A 21494-nucleotide genomic window follows, 5' to 3' on the forward strand; every position below is an offset into this window, starting at 1 on the left:
GGCGATTGGCGCGCGCCGCCGCGCCGTTCCCCGAGACGATTGGAGGACGAACGCAATTCCCCGCCCCCCTCACGCAGCGATTGGCTGTCCCACATGCCAATCATTCCGACAGCACCGCCCCCTCACAGCGTGCGCATGCGCGGTGCGGGCGGGCCGGCGGAGGTGAGCGGGGTCGGGCTGGGCTCCGGTCTGTGTTTTCGGCTGCCCCCGGGCCGGGCTCCGGGCTCATTTCCCGGTTTCCCCCGGTTCAGGCTCCGGGCTCGGTTCCCGCTTCCCCCGGGCCGCTCCTCCCCGCTGGGAGCCGCGTTCCGAGCCTGACCCCAGCCCGCGGGGCTGCCGCCAGCGGGGGGGGCCGCGGCGCTGAGGGAAATTGTGTAAATTCTCCTGTATCTCCTGCCTTTACTCCTGCCTTTACTCCTGCTTTAGGGTTGTAGTGTCCAACTGCAGGAATAGGCTGAGAGGAACCGTGATTTTCAACCTTATGAAGTGTTCTCAGTCCTGGTTTCAAAACTTCTGTAAGTGGGTAGAGCTGTGTGAAACATGTTAAATAAAGGCTCGTTCAGAACTAGCCAGAAGTGCTGCTTGGTTTTCTGCATGTATTCTTAATTTTCAAATGTTACTAACTTCTGTAGCGCCTGCCAATAAAATTTTTCTTTTAATTATTTTTTCATTTCAACGGTTATGGTTAAATTTTATCCTTATTGCCAAGTGGCACTTCTTCACACACTGAAATATTTTCTTCTGAGTCAAATAAAGTATTTCAAACATAAAGCATGTCCTCTTTTAATTGCTTACTTAATGCCTTGCAGAAGTCTGACACTTGACAGGAGTAGGAGCTGACATTCCTCATTATCCATGAGGAAAATGCACACTTCAGGCATACCTTTGTGCCTTTGTTAATAATCCTGATTATAATACCTTGACCTGGGAAAAATCAGGTTCCCAGTGAGACTGTACAGGTCAGACTGCAAGACTGAAATAACCTCTTCTCCCTCTGTTGGTTTTTTCTGAGTGGTGGTAGGAGTATTCTTTCATTTACTGTTTTCTAGATCCCTTTCAAAATATTTTAAGAAACGTAATGACATTGTGAACCAAAATTCTATTCAGCATGGTAAATATTTCAAGGCAAATATTTAGTTCATATAACCTTGAAAATAAATCTGAATATTGAAATACTGGTCAATATGTGCAGCTAAAGTAGCTCATCTTAAAACAAGGATTCTCATTATAAACTCCACTCTCCCATTCCATTCCAGGTTCTGTTCCAGAGAAGCTGTGTCCTGTTTCTGTATGAATGTTCCAGGTTTATTTCATTTTGCATTCTTACTGAGAGGGGTGCAAACACCATCATGGACACAGTGGATTTTGAGGAAGCAGCAGCTGTCTCTGCCCAGTGTTCCCTTGCTTCAGGCAGAAAGAAAAAGGAACTCTCTGAAACTCCTTGAACTAAGTGAGGCAGAATTAGAAGAACAGTTTGTAAGAGGTGATGGTCCAGGAGGTCAAGCCACAAATAAGACAAACAACTGTGTTGTCCTGAAGCACATTCCATCTGGGATTGTAGTGAAGGTAATTATGTTTTATTTTATTGAGTCACAGATTGTTTCAGGACTTCCAAGTCTCCTTTCAGAGTAAAGCATAATCACAGTGCAGATGGCACTAGAGGAAAAGTGTATATATATGTATTTATATATTGTAAATAGTCTCAGCAGAAGCAGGCTTGGCTGTCAGCAGATAAATAAACTTGGGGTCAGAGCTGCTTTTCCTGGCTTTGCCACCCAGTTACAGTTTTGTAGTTTTCAATTAAATGAATCTTCATTGTGGCTGCTGTTTGGTGGCAGCTGTCACATTCCTGTCCCTCATGTCAGTTAGAATCTCTTCCTTAGCAAGTTGGTCACAGTCACTCTGCAGATCCTTTTTAAGCATTTCTCTTACCTACTTCTTGTGGATTAATACCTTGAAATTAATCTTTGCTTCCTGTGACAAAGGGAAGACACTCAAGCAGCTTTCCAAGGTAAGATGGGAAGCATTAAAGATTAATGCAAAAACCAGTCTGATGAGTTACAGTAGCAAATAATTATTAAAATATATGTTCTGGATTTAAAAATTGCAGCTGTTATTGGTGGGAGGATGCTCTTGGCTTGGGGAGGAGGGGATTTTCTTTAATGTGATGGTAGGAATATATAGACTGAAAGGGAAAGCTGAAGAATAAACAGGATAAAGTTTCAGTAAAAATGTCCTTTGTATTTTTTCAGTGTCATCAGACAAGATCAGTGGAGAAGAACCGAAAGATTGCCAGAGAAATCCTGCAGGAAAAAGTTGACCTTTTCTACAAAGGTGAAGACAGTGATGTTTTTAAAGAGAAGAAAGCAGCAGAGAAGCAAAAGCAGGAGAAAAAAAGAAGAGCAAAGGAAAACCTAGAAAGGAAACAGCTTTTTAAAGAGATGCAACAATTGGATAAGGAATAAACACATGAAATACTGACTTGCCCTAGCAGGGTAAGAGAATTGTCATTAGACCCAAACAATTTTCCAACTAACAAATGATGCAGGGCTTCATAAGCACAGCTGAAACCCTGGTGCTGACCTGCTGTTCCTGTAAAGCTGAGGAGATAAAAGCACTCATGTACTCCTGCTTCTCCCTGCCATCATCTCATTAATCACATTTAGCAATCAGTTTTTCTGCCAAGTTCAGGAGATAAAAGAATCCTTGTTACAGAGGAGCTATAGGCTTTCCACCATTGTTAGCACAGAAAAAAAATCAATAGATTTCCTTCTGTGCAGATGACACCTTGGGCTGCTTCATGGGAGCTCCAGCACATGAGAAGAGCACTAAAAGGTTTTCATTCCCATCCTTAGGCAGTGCTTTCAGTGACATAAATCCTTTACAAACTGTGACCAGGTTTGGGTTCTGGTTGTGACACCAGTCACTGGTTCAGGTCTGTCAGCTTGTCCTTCTCAGCTCTGAATAAAGTGTAACCAGCAGCTTTCCAGATCTTACTGGGGTGGTGCTGAGCACTGGGGCACAGGGGGGGCTCTCCTGCAGGTGAGGGATGGTCACTCATGGCCCTCCAGTTCAGGGGTAAAACTGAGTCATTACAGATAAAAAATTACCTGTCTTGGAAGCTGCCTCCCAAGGCAACAGAGTCCAGTTCATCCAAGCTGTGAATTAATTAATTAGAGTTGTTTATTATGTTTATGCTGTGCTGCAGTTCTGCTTGGCCATGTTGGTACCTTCATTCATTTTGACATTTCCCATTTTATAGGAGCAAATGCAGCTGTGTTTCCTTTGTCACCATTACTCTGAAGCCACTCCTGAAGTACATTTTCCTGGTTTTATCCTGTTAACAACTCCAGCAGCTTAACCAGAACTTCTCTTTCACCTTTGGACAGCACCCTCACCAGCTGCCACCACATTTTTGATCTTCAACAATGACCCAAAGCCAGAGTGTGGATTTTGAAGGCAACAGGGACTTCCAGAACTCACCTCCTTATCTCAGAGACTGACTGCACCCTGTGCCATGGAGTGCTCCAGCAATCTGCAGTTCCTTTCCCTTGTCCTTTCCTAAACTCCTGCATGAAGGTTAAATTTTTTTCTGTTGAGTTTTTGCTCCTGGAGTATGAATCTGATTAAAGTGACTGTACATAGTTTTAATACAAACTGTTAATGAAAATAAGCTTTATTACGTCAAGTAATAAATACATACAAAGATGCAAATAACAGTTTTAGTAATTTATCCAGAATGTTCCTTTTTCTTTTTCCTTTTTTTTTTTTTTTTTGCAAACTTTAAACTGAAATCTCCAGCCTTAATGTAGAAATTAGCTTTCCAGGACCTTGTTCTTATTTAATAGGTTTCCCTATTTTCCATATAGCTCATGCACTTTAAGTGGACTTCAAAGCACTAACAGTCATGCAAATGTTTATGCAAAATGAACAAAAAAAGGAAAAATAAGAGAAGGGGAAGGTTATTTCTAAGCAGGGTCTATGCTGTATGACAAATTGTGACTTAGCAGACTACTAGGTACAGCATGCTATTCTGCAGTTATTTAAAAAAAAATCCTTAGAGCTTATGTCAAACTTTGAAAGATTGATGTTTTGGGGATAAGTGAACATAGTCAAAGGAAAAAAAAAAACAGAATGAGGCTGTGGCTGGATAAGAAGAGAACTGAAATAGAGCCTGGGAGAGAAAGAGCATTCCTCTGCATGCACATCAGTTTCCATGTTTTAGAAACATTTTAGGGAGTTTTAACATCTTTAGAAAATGCAAACCCTCAGTAAGCTGAAAAATCCTTGGGTTTTTTTTTTTTTTTCATTCTTAACTGTACATTTTTGCAAGGGCAAAACAAGAACGGTAAAACATTTAAAATAAAGGAGTTTGTCTGAATGTTTCAAGAGTCAAAAAGAAGAAGTGTTACTTTTTCTTCAAGGAGAGATGGAGAACCTTGCAGCTGAAGGCGTGGGTTAGGATCGTGCATTTCGTTCCGTCTCGGCCAGGCATTCCCGAACTAATCCTCTAGCATGGATAATGCCTGCAAAAGAATTGGATGTGTTTTAAATCATCCCATTCAGGCCAACACTTGCAGTGACACTTCACAGAAAGGTTTATGTGTTTCTGTCCCCAGTTGCCAAGGCTACCACAGAAAGCCTCAGCAAAGGGGGACAGCCCTCGCTTCCCAAACAGCTGCCACTAAACAAGTCTGCCTTCCCAAACTTGTGTCATAAATTGAAAAGGGACTAAAGCAGGAGGCAGAACACAGTAAGATTTGTAAGTCTGCAGTGGTAGGTAGATCTTAATGTGCAGTGTGGGCCTCCTTAAAATCAAAGATTTAAGAGGGGGAAAAAAAACTCTTACCTACCAATGAGTTATTTTGCTAGTGGAGTGAAACAAATTACAAAGTTATTTGGGGAGTCATTTTAGCAAGCTCTTAATGCCTTGGGATAGTTCTTCTCTGGGAGGATGCATCAAAGTCCAAGCCATCACAATACTGTTCAAAGACAACTTGTGTCTCATGTAAAAATAGGAGGTTTTTTTTTTTTTTTTATGGTGTGTGCAGAAAGTTACCTCCTAACACTGGCTCAGCTCCCAATGTAAACCATCACTGCTTTACACACTGCCATGTCTGCTCTCATCTGACAGACATAATGTGGAATTTTCCACTACAAGTCCTGTTGCCTTGAGTTCCAACAATCTGGACCTTGGTTCATAATCCTGGAACTAAATGTAGATTCATGCTCACAGAGCTGCTGAAAGAACAGAGCTGGAGATAGGTGTTAAAATGAGATGGACAGATTTTTCTACAACAAAGGTTTATATTTTGCTGACTAGGCAAGGCAGAAGGTGATTTCTCTGCTCATCATGCTCCTTAACAAGGTGGAGAAAGGACAATAGATGGGGTTAATCTCTAAATAATGGTTCTGATCACAGGAGCATCCTACTGACCTGGGAGGACCTGATGAGTGCAGAGTTAAACTGCCACAGACGAGCAAAGCTGCAGCTGTGGGATGCAGAAACATGAACTCAAAGCAGTGTGTTAGACCTGGATCTGGTGGCAGAATGCCCAGTTCATGCAGCAGAACTACTCTGAATAATGTAGAACACTGGGAATTTGGCCAGTTTTAGAGGTCAGTAGCCTCTGTGCTCAGGAGCAGGCACAGCTGGGACAGGGGTTTTATTCAGGGGTAACTCCATGGCCATGGAGGCAGCAGCCACATGGGTGCCCTCACTCACTTCTGCTCTCACACTTGCACATGCTCCTTCAGCCACCAGGCTCCCAAAATGGGAAGAGAGGTACCTTTGTGACCAAAAGATGGCAGCAAAAAGTATTTATTCGGGATTTCGTGCAACTCTGGCAAGTCACAGTGGCAGCATTGTATCTTAAACCTACCTTGTTGCAAGAGGCAGAAAAGCAACTTTTTCCTCACTGAACTAAACCATCCAGCCCAGAGAATGTCTGCATCTCTCTGGGTCTCTCTCAAGCTGTCCCTATTAGCCTGTTGCCATTCATGATCTATTAATACTGACTCAGGCAATGCAATAAAGAGAGACTCCAGCAACATTGATTTTAGCTGGGCCAGATTCCACTTACCACTCATCAGCAGACTTTATTGCATCCTTTCCCAGAACAGCTACTAGTCATTTTATTGCATGTCATGGCAGATATATTACTCTTCCATAATGGTTGAGCCTTAAATAAAGCTTTGTAGTCTCGGGTAAGTGTAAGGGGGATTTGCAAGGTGCAGAAGTTAGTCTGTCACAATAACATTCCCCTTTGCTGTTGAGGCAATCTCAGCATAAGGAGCACAGGAAGGGAGGAAAAAGTAACCATGTCATGCTAGAGAAGGAGAGGAGTGCCAGTACAGCTGTTGTCTGTGGCCTTTCAGGGTCATTTCAGGAGCTGGAGCAGTGGAATGTCCCACTGCTCCTTCAGAAATATCCCTGCTCGTCCCCTGCAGAGGACAATGTCAGGCTGATGTCAGCACTGGGGCATGCAGGGGTTTCTTTTACACTGCAAGGAAAGGGCATTTATTACCCCTTTCAGCTGACAAAGCAAAGCTGGAGACACTCATCAGCCAGCCCTAAAAGCTGCTCTGTCCCTTACAAGTGGACTTTTAATGACATGCACTTGACAGGAGGTAAAGGAGCCTGAGCAGCCCCACTCTCCTCTCCACAGAGTTCTGCTGGTGTTTGACATCTCAGCCTTCCCTAACACCTTATTGGGGATTTTTTGTAGCTCTTTTCTCCACCAGCCTCAGTGAGAACTACCACAATGTTGTATTTCTTTGGGCAAAATGCACTTCAGTGAAAATTCCTGGGCTAAATAGATGGGAGATGTGTGTGAGATATTAACAATGCTTGGCTGTGGACTTTGGGGAGTGGGGAGAAAAGGGAATTGAAAGGGCAAGTAAATCACCAGGAGCCTGAAAGAATGTATACATGAGAAGTTCTACAATAAGGACTGAATTATTAACTGAAACTGCCTGTATCCACATGAGACACATTTTGTCCCTGTTTATTTATCAAATACTGCTTGGACAGAGCATCCCAAGGTTTCAATTGCTGGTTAATTCTCTCACTTTCAATAGAAGCTCAAGTTGTCTTTTTTCAAAGGAAGCAGTTGTTATTAATTTGTATACAAGTAGTCAGTGAACAAAGTGGATGAAAAACGATTATTTTTTTTTAATAAGTTTAAAAGTTACCTCTTTTTAGCCTCTCCATCGCACTTTTACTCCCAGCATATGTAGGTCTAATCTCTTTTCCTAATTCTTCTATGATAGCTAGAAGTTCTGCATATTTGCTCTGTGGTACTTGACTGCTGCTGGTGCCCTGTTGAAAGTAGATTAATCTCAGTCAAATACTGTAAAAACAAAACAATCACAAGAAACAGCAGGTGGAAGTTTATGCAAGACCAGAAATAGCCCTGTAAATCACTTCTTTAAAGGAACTAAATTTCAGGATTGTTATATAAATATGATTTTTTTAAATTGCTGCTACAGTTGGACACAATGCTCTTCAAAAATTGGGATCAAATGTGAGGATACAGCTGCAAGCCTTGGACTTTGAGTAAAGTTAAAACAGTCCTGTAAAACCAGCAAACTGGGAACTGCTTATTTAACCCTCTCTCTGGTTTTTCAATGTTTTGGTGTATATTTTCTGGAGAAGTTAGCCAGGTAGAGAGACTGAGAAGATAAAACTGATAGAAATATTGTGTTTTTAACAAATAACTTTAAAATATGTAAGTGCCCTCAGAGAGCATGATTCAAGACATTTCTCTGTGACTCAGACAGGACAGGACTAGCAGTTAATGAGGAACCAACCTCACTCAGCACTCAGCTTAGCCTAATTTGATCCCCAGACATGTGCAAGGAAGCAGTCTGCCATTTGGGTTTGATTTCAGACCTTGGTGGGAGGGAGGAACACCTCAGATTTCAGGCCACAATCTCTGCTACTATGCAAACAGAGGGTCAGTGATCTGATTAAAGGAAAATAAGCAGAGCTGTACCTGCATCCCTTGTGTATAGCCTAGAGATGGGGGGCCATAGTCATTTATGAGCTGTCTGTATTGTGCTGATGTTGCCATACTTGTGGAGGGAGAATGAACACTCCCAGCTGCAGAGAGAAAAGAGAAAAAAAACCAAAACACTGTTATTATCTAAAGATTAATTAGTCTGTTACATTGGGACACATTTTAATCACTTGTTCTTAAAGATGTGACCTCTCACCTTTGTCTAAGATCACTAATGACATTTCTGAGCATCACTGCTAGGAAGAGAATGGCTGAATTAATGCTTCTCTCATGTTTGATGAGCACTTGGAAATAGCACAGCCTGCAGCATTATCAGTGCAAATTGTTTGCCTAAAAGTGAAGCAGAGTTTAGCATGACAGGTTGTTCTGCCTAGACAAACTGTAAGTATTAAGGAGCCCTATTTTTGCATATATACATTCCACACAGATGAGTCTAATGTGCTGTGCTATTTTTACTTTTTCAGTGCAAGTTATCTGAAAGTAATTTTGCAACTCAAAGTGTCATCACATGGTCAAAGCAAGTTACCCTCAGTACTATTTTCAGCCAATGCCAGAACTATTCCTAGGGAACAGTCAGTTGAGGTACATCAGATCTGCTGCTCATTGTGTGACATAGGAGGCAAGGAGTGCTGCCATTATTCCTCTTCGTGTGATATCAAACATTTTTAGCCAGTCAAATTGTGCTATCTAAGTAGATCAAAGGGAAAACAACATCACTTTGTGTTATGGTTACTTTTTCTAAAGTTATAAGCTATTATATTCACACCAAATGAGTTTTGAATCAGTTACAAGCTTCAGAAACAGATCTAATGTCATCACTGACAAACTGCTCCAGAAATGAGCAATCAAAACACCTTCTCCCCCTTGTCCTACACTGGTAAGAATCTAGGTTTGAGAAACAACTGTTAGATTTTTTTTAAGGGGCTTAATTCTACTGCCCACTTCACAACTGTGCTAAAAACCTGCAGGTTATGCCCTGGGAGCAAGGGAGCATCTCATCACTGAACTTCTTCACTCTTGCAGCTCAAGTGCCCTTGCATCCACGGATGCTGCTGTCTTTGCCTGTAGGCACAGACACAGACTGCCTGCTGTCTGGAAATATCTCCCCCCTTGCAAACTCCTCTGCTGAAAATTCCCAACTGTCTTTCATACGAGGAACAAATCTCATTTACCAGCCTTCATTTAAATCTAAATTAAACTGATGCTAAAAGTCACTGGGGCTCAGAACTATGTAAATCTCTAGCTTTGTTTTAAAGTTGCAAATGATTTTATACCTATTTCCCCTCCCCTCTACAAAAAGAAAGGGCCAGCAGTTACTCTGTAAAAGCTCTGCTGAGCATAGTGGAACAGGCTCTTGTCCTGGGATGGGAAATCTCTTTCCACTTCAGAGTTATCACAGGATATCACTCATTACAAGAATAGAGCACGTTCTTAATTTTTACTAGTTAACCAGATGTGAAATCACAAAAAGGCAAATTGGGCTGGTCATTAGGTCACCTTAAAAAGAGCAAGGTTTCTCTTTGTCTTTAACAAAGCTGCTAAATTTTATGTCATTATAACGTGTAGCTTCATCACTGAGATTTCACATAGAGCTAATTTTGCTTGAGCATAGTAACCCCCCCAAAAAAAACTCCACACCCATAGAGTAGGGCACTGTAGGAACAGCACACTTGTCAGCTACTCTCTCAATTAGTTCTTCACATTATCAGCTCAAAATACACACACAAGTGTAAGATTTCTCTGTGTGAAACTCAGTATTTCAAGTCCAGATGACTGAATTTGAACAATTACTAAACATGACACAACAGCAAACCACATCTTTTTTCCAAGGACTTCAAAATGCTTCAGAAACATTAATGAGCCCCTTGTGCTGCAAGGTAAGAAGGTTTAATTACCTCAATTAAGCAGAGAAAGGCTTAAGTGATTTTTCCTCATGTACAATAAAACAAAAGGCCCATCCTGCAAAGACTTGTCTCTGAACTGTTGTTGCAAGAGCTACAAGAGCTGGGAACTCCAGACTGGGTGTGAATAAGGCAGGGACTCCAATGACCAGGCTGAAGAATCCTGCTTTACCCACTGAGCTGCAGCCCAGGCACAACTTAGAGCAACTTATTGATCCCATATGGGTTGATGATGATATATTGGTGGTTAAGGATATCAGGAAATGATGGGCTTTGGGCTCCCCAGGGAAGAGGCCACTGAGCCAGAGCTCAGGAAGCATTTGGATAATGCTCTCGGGCACATAATGTGAGTCTCAGGGTGCCCTGGGTCTGTCTGATGGGTCCCTTGACCCAGCACATTCTGTGATATCACAGCCAATCTAGCGATTGTTCCACATCCCGTTAATCCAAGCAATGCCACACACCCGGTCTGCAGGAGATAACACAGCAGGAGCAAAAAAAAAAAAACAACTCTCCTAGAAACACGAAGCGCCAGCACAAAGCAGAGAGTCGTATCCAGATGTAGAAAAGTTTCCCGGAGGTGGGAAGAGCACGGGAGAGGGACAAAAGCGAGCGGGGCTGGAGCGGGCGGGACGCGCTCGGTGCCGGGGCTCTGCAGAGCCGCGCTGCAGACACTAGAGGCTGGGCCCTGCCAAGTGACAGAGCCTGGTAACCATGGTGAGTTTACCCGTTTCTTTGCAGTCTGCATCAAAAATGTAATAAGACATAATGCCATGCGCCGACCACTTTATCAGCAGCAGCAGCAGGCCCGGAGAACAAAGGAAAGGATTTGGCTTGGCCGCGGTACCAGCCTGCGTGCATCCGTGTCAGAAGTTGTGCCAGTCAAACTCGGCTGGAGGGGGGGAAAAAAGGGGAAAATCCTTGGTTTCACCTCAATTTAAAATGATGCGATCATGAAAATGTAATTAATTGGGGGGGGTATTAGTATCTCGCAGGGCAACAAACCTTGAGCTTTTTGACCTATCACTTTGTGTGTTAATCTCAAGGAGAAGCCCTGGGTCTTGGATGACTATTACTCAATTAACCCAAAATTCATCTGCATGTCTGAGCAGCCTGTGTACCTTGGGTTAAAAAAAAAAAATAAAAATCACCCGATATTACTGTTATAGTTAGAAATTAGGCCAGGAAGTCTCACAGTCAATACCCAGTCAAAAATCGGTGTGATGATTAGGTATTCACTAGAGAGAAAAAAGGAGGGGGGATCTAAATTGAGGCTTGCTCTCTCTAACGTTAAAATGACAATGGAGACAGTTAAGAACTGACAGAATCAAAAGGGAGTGTGCTTGGTACTGAATTTCAGTGGCACCCTGGATCACATCCCAAATTTTCTTAGTGCTTGCTGTTGTTTAAAACCTCAATTAATATACACACTTTCCTCCCTTCACTTCCCCAATTAAATTTACACAAAACCTTGTAGATCCCCACTCATTCTAGTGCAAACAATGTCTTTTCTTTCTGTATTCAAGCAGAAAACTGCCACAAGCATTTTTCCCCACAAAAATATAGTGATTTCCTTGTTAATTAATATTAATCTTTATTAATTATGGGGGGTACAGCAAACAGAAATGAGATTTTGGTATCAAAATCTCTTCCTTCCAGCAGTCTCTCTCAACCCAAATTAACGCCCCGAGAGACAAAGGATCTCAAATCAATCTTTGTTTGCCTAAACTCCTGGTGACCAGGAACCTTCTCATTAATTCCTGAGAGGTTTGTAGGGATCCCTTCAGCTCCAAGCCTGAGCAGTGATGACCAATTTGCTGCTTCAAGTTTTAATTCTTAATTCTATTACTGCTGCTTGCTGGAAAAATAACAGGGAAGGCATCTTGCTGAGCAGCCTGAAGGAAGCAGCAGGAGCAGGAACACTTGGGGACACTCACCTGATCCATTTTGGCAGATGCCAAGGCACCAGCTGCCCCCCTGCTCCACAGGCAGCAAAGGAAAACCAGGAACAGTCACATAAATCACTGAGTTACTCGTGTAGGACTGACTTAGACAAGCCAAGGGCCAAACCCACTGGATATGTGTTTCCCAATCCCACTGGATATATGTTTCCCAATCCCACTGGATATGTGTTTCCCAATCCCACTGGATATGTGTTTCCCAAACCCACTGGATATGTGTTTCCCAATCCCACTGGATATGTGTTTCTCTACTGCCCTGTACTTTGTAAAGTCCTAAAAAACCACCAAGGCAAACTCCTGCCATTTTACAGACTCTTTCCACACAGGAACACGAGAGCATGCCAGAAGAGATACCTGTAGCTGGACTTTACCCAAGGAACGTGGTGCAGTGTGTGGAATCTCAACAGTTCTCCCTCTGTTTCACAGACCCTTCAAGCTGGGGCTGCTTGAAATATCAAGGTTGTTGCCATTTCAGTGCTCACCACCTCTTCAGAGCCCAGTGACAGACACTGGGTACCAGTGATACCACTGGTACCAGACAGCAAGGCTGGAACATTTTAACTGAGATGATATGAATTCTTCTGTCCTCAATCAGGCAACTTTGCAAGAAAACACATGAGAAATGTTCCTGAAGGGGCTTTGCCAACACACACCATGAGGAATCCTTGAGCATCAGGGCAGAGGTAACAGCTTCACCCAGCACAGCAACTTCTGCAGCAAGTAGCTGAACACAGCTGTAGTGTTTTGGCTGCCTACAAGGATTTTTTATTCCTTAGCCCTCCACACACCTTGGTTTGAGTTCAACAAGAACTCCTTGCCATCCATGGGACACCACAAGTCTACACAAGTAGATCCACTGCACAGCCAAGCCACACATTGAATTCTAACAGCAGTTGCCAACCCAAAGCTCAAACAGAGCCCCCATTCCGCCCAGTTTTCCCATAAATTTTTAAATTTAAAATAATGGACCTTGTTCTCATTTGCACAAACTGCTCCTTATAGCACTGGCTGTGAAAATTGTATTTTCACCCACTATTTCTCCCTTGAACAGCCCTTGTGGAAGGAACAGACCTTTCTTTGAATAAAACTATTTCCTTTTAAAAAAAAAGCAGTGTGCAGACACATAAATATGTTCTCAAGAACTAGGACATTCTTTATCATAACAGCCAGAGGCCTTGCTCTTTTGATCTGTCACACTCTGGGCCTTTCCTCTAGTACTCTCATGCTATTTAATCTTTCCATGTGGATAATGGTCATGGTTTATGTCTCCTCTTCCTACCCTCCTGTCTCCTTTTTTATCAGAAAAACTAAAGCCAGTCCCTTGACTCCCTACCATTCTTCTTTTCTTGCTTAAGCTATTCCTACACTAGCAAGTTATTTGGCACCACAAGGAACAGATCAAAAGATGAAAGCATTTGGTATGTGTACACCACATGTAGCTGGCCTGAGGGGGTATGACTTAAGGTTAGATTTTAGTCTGGTCCCCCAGACTAGGGGGGTATGGATCAAAGCTGTGCCATCTTTGGTTTGGATCCTTGTGCTCCCATTGCAAGGGATGGAGCATCCATGTTGCACAACTGGAGCAGAGCTTCTGGAGCACTTTTATCCAAAAGGAATCCAGTTAGCACAAACCCAAACCACTCTGCAGCAAAGCCAAGGTGCTGGGTGGGGACCATGCAGAGATTTGCTGACTCTGAAAACCACATCACTGCTCTCAAGCCAAACACTCAGGTAGGCAAAGCCAAAAATACCCATTTTCCTAATGCCCAAACAAGTCCACTTGAAAATTGCTAATTCTGAAACATGTTTAGCAAGCTTCTTTTTACATCATACTTAACTTCACACGGTCTTCAAGAGTCTGAATTGGAGAGGGGAGCTTATTTCCTAGAAAATATCCCCCTTGCTAAGGTACAAACACTTTGCTCTCTATTCTGCCTACAGAGTATTCTTTCCAGTACTCCCACTCCAAAAACAACCTCTCAATATGGTCAACAATATCAAACAGAAGCTGTCTCTGTAAAGGGCAACAAGCAAGCCATGTGCTCGAGCAAGTCTGCACTGCAGTGCTGAGAACATAAGGGCCAGCCTGGTGTGCTGGAGTTGTTTCTCAGGACTGAATGGAACTGGTCTCTCCAGCCCCACATAGGGAAACTGTTTTCATTTCACCTCCCAGTAAGAATTTGTACTTTTCACAGGAAACTTGTGGTTGCTGTGAGGTGTGGCAGGTGCACTGAGAGCCCCTTTGGTCCTCAGCTAGAGCAGCACTTGTTGTACAGGCCAGCACTTGTTCATGTGGAACCAAGACACAGCTCCTTCCCTTGTCACTGTCAGCTGGAATTGGTGTTTCCAGACCCTACAGATGACAGCTCTTAAGCTTTTTTACACTAACAGGATTTTGTCTCAAAACCTGACATTTCTGCAAGGATGTTCTCTCCTCAAAGTAAAGGAAAATCCCAAGCTGTTTCTACTAGCTTCTGTATCTTGAAACACATTTTCTCTGACGTGTGCTTAGTCTAAACAAAATAGCAATGCTGGTGAATATCCACTGAGCCAGAAAACACATGGAAAGATGGTGAAAAACAAACTACAGACCCATTCACAGCTGGTGTAAGTGTCTAGCTCAGCTTAAGTCAACGGAGATGCTCTACTTCACCTCAGCTCAGCAGCTGGTCCCTTATGGAGAAATAGTCAAACAATATGAAACACAAGACAGATGAGGAGGAAATAGTACTTCCCAGGAATCAGTAGGATAAGCAAGATAAGAAAAACAAATCAAAACATGGTTGTTAGAAAAGGTAACAGAGGTTCCCCTGGGGCACTGCAGGGTCAGGTGAGGCAGGAAGGCGCCACTGCAGGTCCCCCAGTAGAGCACCTTTCACAGCCCAGGCAGAGAAGGAGCTCGTGCAGGAGATTAAATGGGGCTCCCCAAGCACAGGCAGCTTGGAATTGAAAGCCTGGGGTACTGCATGCAGGAACCCAATTCCCTGAGCACAGGCCCTCCAGGAAGGTGACTTCGGACAAAATTCGGACAAAACACTGCCAACCTGATTGCAGCCACCCTGGGCCAAGTGTCAGCACTGACCTGGGCAATGGGGAAGAGGAACAGGCACTGAATTCTGCTGTGACAACACATTCTCCTTCCCTCAGCCTGGTGTAAGGCAGAGGAGTCAGCACCCAGATGCTTCCAGCATCCTGAGTCACTTGTGGAGCAGCTGCATTTTCCTCACCCGCAGTCATCCCCAGATCTGCCGACAACCCACAGAGGTTTCCTCCCCATATTTCCTCCCCCACAATCAGCTCCTCTCCCTCTGGACTTCAGTCCAGGACTGGATTCCCAAAACATGCTCCCATGCAAGAACAGAGTCCAGGCACCCACCAACCACAACTGCTTCATCTCACTGATGTGCAGTTTAAGTATAATTTTGCAGAGTGACTACTCTCAGCCTCAACTTGAGAGGAGTTTGCTCTGCAGCAAGGACACAGCTCCAAGAGCTGAGTCGACACTGCCTTCCCAAATACTCCTGCACCAGAAGCCCTGCACTGCAGGGAAGCAGCATTACCTCCCAGAGGAAAATCCCTGTGAGATCCACAGCTGCCCAGAGCCCTCCGTCGGCTGAGACCAAAATATTCAGCATTCATACAGAGAGGTTTCTGCAGGGCTGATTTCAGGCCAAAAGGGACAGATTTCCTGTTTTCCTCTCCTCTGCAGGACGGTGGGGGGGGGTCGGGGGGGTCCTTCACTCCAGGTTTGGAAGCAAACCTAGGATTTATCCTCTTGGCTGGGGGGCATTTAATTTAGGCACAATAGAGAAGCAATCTCTTCCAAATCAGAATTAAGCTCCAGAAAGGAGGGGGCCATTTGCAGTCATATCACTCTGAATGCGATATGTGCAACTGCAAGGACTGCTTTGTCTAAGTCCCTTGGCCTTAGGCCACGGTGCTGGCAATACCACTAGCTAGAGGAAGAGCTGGTGCGTGAGGATAATGGCAGAAGACAGGGAGGGAAGAGAGAGCCCATTTTGGATTCAGAGGAGGACGTTCTTTCATTGAAAAGATTCTGGGGGTGTTGAGGATGATCCGAACTCAGAAGAGAGGACAACTTAGATAAGAATAGTTCCAGTATGACAGCAAACTGCTGCTAACTTGCCGATACAAGGGGGAAAGGAGGGTGGGAGAGAAGGGGAAGATAAAACTGCATGAAAGAATCCAAAGCCGTGATCGCAGCCGGAGCGTTGGAAAGCACAGACACGACTGGAGACAGAAACTTCACCGCTCGGCTCGCATTGTGCGCGGCATGTCTGAGCCGGGATTTCGCAGTCCCTGCTCGCAGAGCAGCCAGACTCGGATCCCCTCCACTGCATGACCTAATCCCCACCCCTCACCCACCATCGCAAAATACCACCTTTGTTTTCCCTGCAATTTTACGGCTGTTCCGGAGAGCAAGGCACAGGTTCTCGTGGGAGCCGGCAGGAGAACGGTTTCCCTTGCTGGGCTTTGTTTTGTTTCTTTTTTTTTTTCTCTTTTTTTTTTTCCCCCCTCTCCGGTGACACTTTCTGCTTTTTGTCAGAAATCCTCGGCACATCCCCTGCTCCCTGACCCCTCGGCAGAGCAGCGCTGGAGCCCACGGTGCCCCCCACACAGGAGCCCGGCTCCCCGAGCCTTTGCACCCTGGCAGCCCCGCCGAGCTCAGCTCCACGCAGGATCGGGGTGGCACAGCCACCTCGGCTCAGCCACCAGCTGGTGACGAGTCCTTGCAGTAAAATATGATTGCTGCTCTCCTGGTAGCTAGACTAGAGATACATCCCGGAGATCCCTTTCGTTCCTCAGCCTCCCAGGATTACAACCACTAACGGTGCTGTAAAAAATCACCCGGGCACATTTCCCTCCCTCCTAAACCCAACTCCAAAACTTTTTATCGGGAAAAAAAAAAAAATCACCCTGATTTGTGGCTGTCTGATGCCAGTCCTGCAGGCTGGGCTGCGGGAACGGGAGACTGGAATACGATTTTTTTAAAGTCAGAACCAACTTCTCCATTTTGGTGCTGTTTAATCGGAGCCGACGAGCACAGATTAGCGAGATCCCCTCCAAATATCCCACAGCGAAGCAATTGCTGCTGCGGCTTTGTTCAGGCTGCACCGATTCACGCACGGAGACCCGATGTGCAGCAGCACCGCAGCACCGGCAAAAACCCGCCGGCTGATGCCTTCGGAAATCGGGAAAAACGGGGGAATGCAGTTTTTAAAAAAGAAAAAAAAAAAAAAAAAAAAAAAAAAAGGCAAAAAGTTAACTGTCAAGGAAACTTTTTAAAGAGGAAAGTTGGAAGGACTCCCGTACAAATCCAAGCATGAGGAGTGATTTTTAAAGAGGAGTTTTTTAAAAGAAATAGTGCAATCCCTGTGTGCCCCCCCTTCCATCCCAAAAAATCGGCAGCGATCGGAGACGGCTCCTCCGCTCGGGATGCGGGGGAGAGTCGGGCGGGGGAGCGCTGACCGAGGGTCGCCCTGCGGCGCTGGCGGTGCCTCCGCCGGCGGAGCTCCGGGCTCGGGGCTCCCCTCCGGCCCGCGGAGCGCGGCCCGGGGCGGCCCCGCCGCCGGAGGAGGCGTGAGGCGAGGCGAGGCGCGGGGCGAGCGGCCGCACTTGCGGCGTCCCGCCAGCAGCGGTCCTCGCTGAGGCGCCGCCGGAATATTCCTGATCCAGATCAATCAGCCGCCCCGGGGAGCCGAGCATGGAGGAAACCCGGCGGCCGGAGCCCCGGAGCGGCGGCGGCGGCGGCGGCGCGGGGCCGGGCGGGCGCGGTGCCCGGCGCGGGGGCGGCGCGGAGCGGGGCCGGCGGCGCCGGCGGGCGGGCGGGCGCGGGTAATGGCGGCGCGGAGCCGCTGCCCCGCCATAGCGGACTGGGCACAAACTCGAGTCCGGGGCTTCCCCCAGGTGCCGGTGCGGCACCCGCCGCTCGCCTCCCAAACTTGCCACCCAGTTGCCGCCGCGGACTTACCCGGGTTGAGGGGAGTCCCGGGGATGTGGGCGTTCAAGTTGGGCTTGTAAGACATTCCCAGAGACATGGCCAGCGGGAGGAGGAGAAGCGTCCTGAAATTCAGCGAAGCGTCTCCGCGTCTCCCAGACACTTTGGGTTGTTTACAGCAGTAGCAGCACCGGCAAATATGGCCGTCAGTTATATTGACACCCACAATGCAATATATCATCCATACATCATGAGGAGACGCGGATCCAAAAACTTTGGGGGAGAGCCGGCAGCCACCCGCCGCGGCCGCCCGGCGCCCCGCGCACGGCGGCGCGGAGGGCGGGGGCGCGGCGGGCGGGGGCGCGCCGGGGGTGCGCGGCCATCCCCTCACAGACAATGGAGCTCCCCTCAGGGACCGCCGGCAGGGAGCGGGCCGGCCGGGCGGCGGCGGCGGCGGCGCGGAGCCCGGCGGCGGTGAGGAGGGGGGGCTGTTTTAATTAACTTCGCAAAGTTTTGGCACAAGTTGCGGGTTTTGGCCGGGCTGTGCCCGCGGCGGGGCCCTGGCAGCCCTGGCCGGGCGTCCCTCAGGGCGGCCCGCGCGCCGCCGCCTTTCCCGCCTCCCCCTCGCCTCAGACCGGGCGTTCATTCCCCGGCTCCCCCCCGCGCCAATCTCCATCGAAAATACCTGTTGATAATTTTAAAATAAAAGGGTTTTTTTTTCCCCTCACCCACCCTCCTAGATGCCGCCAAGAAAAAAACTGCCTTTTTTTATTTCCTTTTAATTTTTTTTCCCCCAACCGCTAGTTCTCCCCACTGGAAGGTTAGTGTGGATTGCAGATTCTGAGGGACTAAAAAAATTTGAATCTCATTGACAATTGGCACATTTTCTGCTTGCAAGCAGCAGTAAAACTTCCCCACCAAAGTAAAATAATAATAAAAAAAATCAGGTTGAATGATGAAGCTTTCCAGCATGCATCTGCCATCAGAACTCATCCTTTTCACTGTAAGATATTCAAGTTTGCTCCTTCTGTAAATTTATATCGAATACACTGGAGAATTGTTCAATTACTCCAGATTTATCCCAACAAAACAGCTTGGGGTCTGGACAACCTCTCCTTAGGTGCACAGCTCAGCCTGAGACCCAGCAGATCATCCCCCCATGTATATTTTACCAGCAGCCACTCTGAAATCTGTATGAGCTACTTAATGTCTGTCCATGGCTTCATCCTGCTCTTAATGCCAGCCACAGCAAGCACGGAGAGCCTGATCCTGCTTCTTGGAAAGCAGGGGCACATTCCTTGTCAGAGGCACTGGTTGAAGCCAGGAGTGGACAGCCCTGCAGAGGGAAGCTCCAGCACAGAGACATGGAAATAGTGACAGAGCAATCAGATGGTTTTCTCTACATAAAGGAGAATTGAGGGAGAATGGGGAGAGAGGAGCAGCTTTTGAGCCCCCTGTTCATGCCTTGCTGACTGTACACTGCACGAAAGGAAATTGAAAATTCTGGCTGGTACCAGAGGAAACACTGTTGTGTTTTATTTCCAGACCAAGTGCTCGACTCCAGCAGTCCCGGTGAGCTCCAGACTGGCACTGACTGTCCTTACAACTGATCCACGCTCCAGCCTGTTAGAGAAGGGTCCTGAGAGCCCCAGGCACAGAATTACAGACTCAGTGACAGCAGTTTCCCACTGGTGCTTGTGATTACAACTGTGCCATTCTTCTTAAAGTCCTGAAAGACTGCACTGGTAAACCTTCACTGTGCGAGTGAGAACTCTGCAAACCAAAAGCTTCGTTTCCAGGTTTGTAAATAACGGTTTTTCTGTTGAATGCTGGAAGGCCAGCAAAGTCCTGCACCCCGTTCTGGGATTTTCCATCGTGTGGTTGTTTATAGTCACACCAAGTGAGTGCGAAATGGGAGCGTTCTGAACTTTACATGTTTTTCACGGCTTTGCACCAACTCTACAAAACTGCTCAGAGCAACACTGTGAAGAACAAGATCCTCTGTGTTTTGCTTGGGTTTTATAATGGCAGCTTCAAAATACACAATATTCCAAGGGGGAGGCAGGGGATATGGAAAAAGTCCTGTAAAGATTATTATTCCTTCAGCACAAGGCACTGTGAACTTTGGAGCAGACTGTGAGGGCCAGGCTTGATGAGATGGTCAGGCTTGTAGGGCAGCATCATTTATCCTGCGAGCAGGAGCCCAGCAGATCAGATCTGGGTATCTGGTCTCTGCTCTGCAGTTTTCTGGGCACAGGTAGCAGTGGTGGTACAAGACACAAGACCCTGGTAAAGGACAAACTTACTGCTTGGCCTCAGACTCTATTAAAGCTTCAGATGATTTTACTCTCGGTTTTTTGGCTCTCACTGCAGTGTAGGAAGTACCTGCAAGTTCTTCCCATCTGCCATGTGCTCTGAGGGTTCACTGCAGTTGTTCTGAACCAGGTGTGGCCACAAGAACAAAACCACCGCCGTGCTCAGGCCCTGGGCTCACTGCTCAGCAGGGTGACCACAGAGCTGAGCTCCCTTGGAGGGGCTGCCTGCGGTTTCAGCTGGTTTGATGTCGCAGGCTGGGCTGCACCGCTGGAGTTGTGCTCTGCACATGCAAGCTGTGCCTCGAGTGTGGCAGCTCCAGCCCCCAGGCTGTGTGCAGCAGCTGCAGGTCCCTGCTCTGCAGCCTGATGGCTCGGTGTGTTCTCTGACAGCAAAAGCAGCTCTTCATCACCAAGTGGCCAAGTCACAGAGCAGGAAATACAGCAGAGCCATTTTATCACACAGGTGACATTTGCAAGCCTTCTGCACACTAAGACATAACTTAAATGTGTGCTGCTGTTTTCCAGCAAGGGAGGATGGACAGGGAGACGTGTGTGTCTCCTCAGTCACTACAAGAAGCACTGATGATGTATTTTCCAGGTACAGCTGCCTCTTCTCAGTTGTGTAATGTCTGCCACATTCACTCTGTCCCCCTCCCTTTCTTCTCTTGGTATTTTCTCTGTTCCCTCTCCTGGTTTAACTTCCTCACCTCTGCTCCTCCCAAACCACTGGGAATACTGAGCAGCCAGTGTTTCCACAGAGTTTGCCTCCAGTCCCTGCTTAGCCAGAGCTCTGACTGATCTGCAGGAGGTTTTCCCTTTCCAAAGCTCTGCGGGTCGGTGCCATGGCCCTCGGGGGAGGGTGTAAGGAATATTCATGCAAAGTGGGATGTTGGAAGGTGCTGGCAGCTCTGCCACAGAGCCAGGGGCCTTGGGCCATGCTGTTAAACAAACTTGTTTGTCCCCTTTTATCTGGAAACAAAACGAAATAGTCATCACAGAGCTGTGCTGTAACACCCATGGGGACCTGCAAATGAGGAGCACAAACTAGGCTTGTTCCTTATCACCTTGGGTTAAGTCAACAATGAGAAGAATTAAAGATGGCACAGTAAGACCCTCTTTTTTTCCTGGCATGCCTTTGACGTGTGTAAAACATTAAATTTGCGCATTAATTTCAATGTAATTAATTGTTGTCAGGCTTAATGAACTGAGTGACTTGGAGATATTCTAACTGTCCTTTACCCACCACAGAGCCCCATGTAGCAGCAAGGGGAAAGAGGTAGGAAGTTTGTTCCTTTTCCTAGAGGGAGTTTATATTCAAATACTTACCCCACATTTTT

The 21494-nt window shown here is 46.3% G+C and overlaps 2 protein-coding genes and 1 long non-coding RNA gene across 7 annotated transcripts; 2 read left to right on the forward strand and 1 right to left on the reverse strand.

Moving 5' to 3' along the window:
• Positions 1–58: 58 nt before the first annotated feature.
• On the forward strand, positions 59–3733 carry MTRFR (mitochondrial translation release factor in rescue). 3 transcript variants are annotated; one of them, XM_079322970.1, is made up of 4 exons: positions 59–162; positions 1257–1566; positions 2253–2495; positions 3263–3733. In XM_079322970.1, the coding sequence occupies exons 2-3, from the start codon at positions 1291–1293 to the stop codon at positions 2463–2465; spliced, it is 489 nt and encodes a 162-aa protein (XP_079179096.1). In that variant the 5' UTR covers positions 59–162; positions 1257–1290; the 3' UTR covers positions 2466–2495; positions 3263–3733. The 3 variants fall into 3 exon arrangements, with proteins under 3 accessions (XP_079179096.1, XP_079179095.1, XP_079179097.1); XM_079322969.1 differs by lacking the exon at positions 59–162 and adding an exon at positions 421–515; XM_079322971.1 differs by lacking the exon at positions 59–162 and adding an exon at positions 421–515 and having other exon boundaries at positions 3390–3733.
• CDK2AP1 (cyclin dependent kinase 2 associated protein 1) lies at positions 3661–18199 on the reverse strand. 3 transcript variants are annotated; one of them, XM_079322966.1, is made up of 4 exons: positions 17876–18199; positions 7998–8104; positions 7195–7321; positions 3661–4526 (listed from the first exon to the last, which is right to left on the reverse strand). In XM_079322966.1, the coding sequence occupies exons 1-4, from the start codon at positions 18081–18083 to the stop codon at positions 4459–4461; spliced, it is 510 nt and encodes a 169-aa protein (XP_079179092.1). In that variant the 5' UTR covers positions 18084–18199; the 3' UTR covers positions 3661–4458. The 3 variants fall into 3 exon arrangements, with proteins under 3 accessions (XP_079179092.1, XP_079179094.1, XP_079179093.1); XM_079322968.1 differs by lacking the exon at positions 17876–18199 and adding an exon at positions 16286–16308; XM_079322967.1 differs by lacking the exon at positions 17876–18199 and adding an exon at positions 15444–15537.
• LOC306810410 lies at positions 8138–11069 on the forward strand. The gene is made up of 2 exons (XR_013776456.1): positions 8138–10502; positions 10664–11069. It is a non-coding gene; the product is annotated as an uncharacterized lncRNA (long non-coding RNA).
• Positions 18200–21494: the final 3295 nt, after the last annotated feature.

This window comes from Erithacus rubecula (genome assembly GCF_903797595.1).
Source record: "Erithacus rubecula genome assembly, chromosome: 19".
NCBI classification, from domain to species: domain Eukaryota; kingdom Metazoa; phylum Chordata; class Aves; order Passeriformes; family Muscicapidae; genus Erithacus; species Erithacus rubecula.

What these genes read in the sequence shown, in the direction of transcription:
- MTRFR (XM_079322970.1), top strand. Translation starts at nt 1,291, where the DNA reads ATGAATGTTCCAGGTTTATTTCATTTTGCATTCTTACTGAGAGGGGTG. An exon ending in CATCTGGGATTGTAGTGAAG is followed by an intron (nt 1,567 to 2,252) that starts GTAATTATGTTT and finishes GTATTTTTTCAG; the next exon opens with TGTCATCAGACAAGATCAGT.
- CDK2AP1 (XM_079322966.1), bottom strand. Translation starts at nt 18,083, where the DNA reads ATGATATATTGCATTGTGGGTGTCAATATAACTGACGGCCATATTTGC. An exon ending in CGGGACTCCCCTCAACCCGG is followed by an intron (nt 8,105 to 17,875) that starts GTAAGTCCGCGG and finishes TTCTCTCTGCAG; the next exon opens with CTGGGAGTGTTCATTCTCCC. An exon ending in GATGGAGAGGCTAAAAAGAG is followed by an intron (nt 4,527 to 7,194) that starts GTAACTTTTAAA and finishes ATTCTTTTGCAG; the next exon opens with GCATTATCCATGCTAGAGGA.